This window comes from Cryptosporidium hominis (genome assembly GCF_000006425.1).
Source record: "Cryptosporidium hominis TU502 chromosome 6 CHRO016121, whole genome shotgun sequence".
In the NCBI taxonomy this organism is placed as follows: Eukaryota; Apicomplexa; class Conoidasida; order Eucoccidiorida; family Cryptosporidiidae; genus Cryptosporidium; species Cryptosporidium hominis.
Genome location: NW_666948.1, coordinates 1 through 4,372, shown reverse-complemented (window position 1 = coordinate 4,372; position 4,372 = coordinate 1). Strand labels below are relative to the sequence as shown.

General features: G+C 30.2%; 3 protein-coding genes across 3 annotated transcripts; 2 read left to right on the top strand and 1 right to left on the bottom strand.

Moving 5' to 3' along the window:
* Chro.60376 (hypothetical protein) lies at positions 1-868 on the bottom strand (the record flags this gene model as incomplete). The annotated part of the gene is made up of 1 exon (XM_660352.1): positions 1-868. A coding segment is annotated over one exon (868 nt), but the record flags the coding sequence as incomplete, so codon positions are not given.
* Positions 869-1,136: 268 nt separating this feature from the next.
* Positions 1,137-1,814, top strand: Chro.60377 (hypothetical protein). Its single annotated transcript, XM_660351.1, has 1 exon — positions 1,137-1,814. The coding sequence occupies one exon, from the start codon at positions 1,137-1,139 to the stop codon at positions 1,812-1,814; it is 678 nt and encodes a 225-aa protein (XP_665443.1).
* A 1,005-nt stretch (positions 1,815-2,819) lies between these two features.
* On the top strand, positions 2,820-3,593 carry Chro.60378 (hypothetical protein). The annotated part of the gene is made up of 1 exon (XM_660350.1): positions 2,820-3,593. The coding sequence occupies one exon, from the start codon at positions 2,820-2,822 to the stop codon at positions 3,591-3,593; it is 774 nt and encodes a 257-aa protein (XP_665442.1).
* The last annotated feature ends 779 nt before the right edge of the window (positions 3,594-4,372 follow it).

The following is a 4,372-nucleotide window of genomic DNA, read 5'->3' as shown; positions in this document are numbered from 1 at the left end:
GTATACTATTAAAAAAATAACTAATCTTGGACTCTACAACACCTGAACAAATAAAATCCTTGTAATCTGGTTCTTCAAGATCAATCAGTGACCATAAAGTCTTGTTTTGTTCCTTTTCTATTGTATATAAAGGTTTTCCTTTCAAAACTATATTAAAGAAGATCCTGAAATATGCTTTTTTTCCTCTTTTCTTGAGCTCTAATCCTATTGATTTGTATGATGCTTTTACAAAAGAATCCAATGATATATTCTTGAGTATGCCATAAGATCCTATTTTACTTGAAAAGTCTAAAGTTGTACAAGGAAGTAACTTTCTCCAGCAATTCAAATTATCCATACATAAAGTATCGTCATAGTTATTACATATTTGTCTGTTTAAACCAGTACCTTTCTTAATTTGAGTACAACTCTTTTCTCTATCTAATGAATTACTAAAGACTGTCAAAGAATTACACATTATCGAAGAAACTCTAGTTAATATGGATGACCATAACTCTTCTGAAACTAAGCTTGCATCTGAAAACCCCAGATTTAATATTGAACCTGTAGTATAAATATCAACAGGAGGCTCTCCCCAGTTAATTGTTCTCCACATTCCTTGTGTTGAAACTACTAACAAATCGTCAAGTAAAGGAATCTGTAATAATCCCAAAAGTTCATTTGGAATAAACTTATCATCTTTATTGGTCAAATTATTATCTACTTCTATCTCCAACTCGTATCCTAAAAAATATTTAGTTTTATGAGGTAGTCTATTAATTGTAGTCTTTTCCAGATACTTTTCCCTATTTTCGTTACCTTGAACAAATCCTATTAATACTATAAATATCAAAGATATTGTCAAGAAACTCATTTTGAATACACTCATGTCCTTTATAAGGACTTTCCCACACTCAAAAAGTCTCCAAGCTTCTCCCTTCTCTTTAACTCAAATTACACTCTTTCAATTCCTCTTCAAACCTTAATTATATTTCCTTTTATTAATTAAAATTTTTGGCGGGCTTTTCTGGCATCAAAGAAATTTTATAAAAACTTGAAATCAAGTTAAGAAGTAGAAATAATGAAATTTTGATGTGTTCTTTGTGTGAATTAGATGAATAGAGCAAAGTACTTTTAATCCGATTAAGAATACAGAGATGTCAGATGTTAATGAAAATACGCTCAAGATTATTAAAGCAGCAAATAGGTCTCTTCAGCTTCATCAAGATAGGCTAGGAAAAACAAAAATAGTAGAGAATAAGGAGAACTCTCAATTTAAGAGCCAAAATAAAATAGAACTTGGAGATGAAAAGTCCCCAAGATTAAAGACTAAGCGAGTAAATACAACAAAAGAGATAGAAATAGTAACAAAGAAGCATCATGACGAGGAATCAATAGAAAAAACTCAAGAGAAAGTCAGAGAACTTGAAGGTCAGATCTCCAAAATACTGGAATATTCATCAGTACTTGAAGAAACTTTAAAAAAAAATATTGACCAAACAAACAAAATCAATAAGAACCATTGCTGTTGCAATCAGCAGACCCACAGTAGGAAACTTGACAAATTAATGATTGCTGATATAGTAAAAGATGTTGTTTACTCACTAAATAGAAAGAAAATACAACCCCAAGTCAAACCCTACATTATTCCCACTAAAACACAATCAAAAATTAATTCTAATCTATCAATTCACACATCAACTGTGGAATATCTTTCAAGCTTCATCCTAGAACTATGTATTGATGACATTCTAACCTCTTTAGACACTTCCATACACAATTTTTCTGTCAAACTTGTAAAAGGAAAGTATTTTGAAACTGAGACCATCCCATAAATCCTTGGCGCCATGTGGCGGGAGCTCTGGGAAATTAGGAGTGATTGGATAAGCTTGAGAGTATATAAATTAAAGATAGGGAAAAAATAATAAGGAATTCAAAATTTAAAGAATTGACCATAAGAGAAAGATTTTTAAGAGTATTTCTTAAGTAAGAGTGTAAAAAGAAGATGATAAGCAAGGTACTTCGTTCTATAGTTTTTTGTCTGGTTAGTTTGTTTTGTTTTGCAAACGTAAGTTTAATAATTACACAACAAAAGTTGTGAAAAGAATAGGAATAAAATTTAACTTTAACCTATTTTGTTTTGTTTTTTAGGCTCAATCTGTACCAAGAGATGCAACAAGTATACAAATTACACTCTGGTTGAGTGTTTCTCTGGTTGCAACTTTGATAGTCTTTTTATATTTTATGATTAAGACTGCTCCAAATACTGGAAGAGACCCCTTATTGAATATGAGAATTAAATCTGAGGCAGATAAATCAAAGTAAGCCATCAATTAGATAGCTTAATTGAAATAGTTATTATTTGTGAGTAAGCAATGCCATCCATAGAATTTTAAGCTCCACATTATATTCAGAATGTCTTTCTTTTATATCTATTTCTTTATATAATTATGAAATATCTTCCATAATTGTCCCACATATTATTAATTTTGTATTACTACTTAAATCTACCATTCTTCCCTTTGCTTTTTTTTCCCCTTTTTCGTCCATATTTTCTTCTATTATAGGTACCTTATTATATTTTGGCGCCAAAATAATACATGATCCTGTGAGTAGGAAAAGAGGTTGAAAAGGAAAAATTGAAGAGAGTTTGTGATTAGGGGAATAAAGTAGCTTCTTATTTTTGCTTTTAATAATTTTGAGGTTTGACTAATGAAATAGATTTCCCAGATCTTGGATTTTTTTTATTATTACAGAAATAAACTTGCAAGTAATTTTGAAAATGAGATTTCAAGTTCTAGGTTGAATAAGTGATTGAAAAGACAAAAAAGAAAATTAAAATGAGTTCTGAAAGAAAACACTGCATTCATGTAATAGCAGCCAAGAAGTTTCTACAAAGTTTTTTAAAGCTCCCTGAGGAAGCTCTAAGAGAGGACTTTGATATATGCTATAATAATCAATGCAATTCCCAAAATAAGTCTAAAATTGAATACTTTGGGATCCCAAGAAAAGAATGTGAAATACCACACGAATTTGTTGGTATTGGACTTAATACTGGAGAAAATGTCCCTTTTGAAATGAAAAAAGTTACTAAAATGAAGAATCCAACAAACAGTAATCAGATTGATAAGTTATTGGGTGATATTGGTGAGCCTACATATAGAGAAATTGCAGTTCATCAGGAAGATTCTAGAAAGGTAATTAGAGAGATTTTTACTTTGTCCCATGAGATAGAAAAGGATTTAAGAGATAATATTACTCATAGATCTCGATCAATAGCTTTTTGTCCAGAATCTGAGTTTAATAATAACGAAAATGAGTACAATCTAAATTCTGTTGAAGTATCTAATAATAGTAGTAGATCCAAAATACTCAATTGGTTTAGAGATCAGAAACCAATTTGGGATGAAGAAGACTATTTTGTGAAGAGTGAATTGTTTAGGTCAACCCCAGACTGGAAAAGACTTGAGACTTATAAAGACCTAATTAGCTGTGAATGGGGATCTGCAAAGGTTTTGATGATTATTCAATTCTGGCAGACTTCTTTAACATTTACAGACAGGATAGTTAATAATAGAGATTCTTCTATTATAGGAGTAGGTGGAAGGAAATGAAGAGAGTTGTTTACCTTTGAGAATACTAATAAAGTTTGAAAGAAAGCCATTAAAAGATTAAAGATAAAGAGAGGCTAATTAATGAAACAAAAGACTTTACGTCCTGAAGAAAAGTTGGAGATGAGACAAGTGAAAGATATTCAAATTAGTCATGAGACAAGCAAAATAAGAAGAAAGGATCCAAATGAATATAGCTCAAGCTTAGAATCATTATCAGGGGATGAGATCTTAACTAATAAAGATCATGAGATACAAACCAATCAAATTAATATAAAGTATTTGGAGATGGTCAAGTACATTCAAGGAAAAGACAAATCCAAGGAATTTAAGTTTCTCGAAAATAGATTCAAAGATTCAGATAAATCACATTGCTATTTATATATTGAAAATAAAAAAGACTTCTTCCTTAAGCTTCAAACTAAATATGATAAGGAAATTATTCATATGATTAAAACATGTATTAAAGGCAGAAAGTATGATAATGAAAATAAGCTTTGGTTACTTCCAATTGATACACTTTATGAATCAGTTCGTATAGTTGAATTTCTTGGAGGAACTATTGACAAGAATGTTTTGGCTCTATTAGTAAACGGAAACAAAACAGATTTGGATCATGAACTAATGTTTTCCACAGATGAATTGGATAACTGGAAAAATCTGTTACCAAAATCTTCTCAAGGAACATGGTATAGGTTAAGTATTAAATTTCATTTGAGTATTTTAAATGAAATATATAGAGGAAATACCGAAAGGTTCAAAGATCATACATTTAAGCTCAC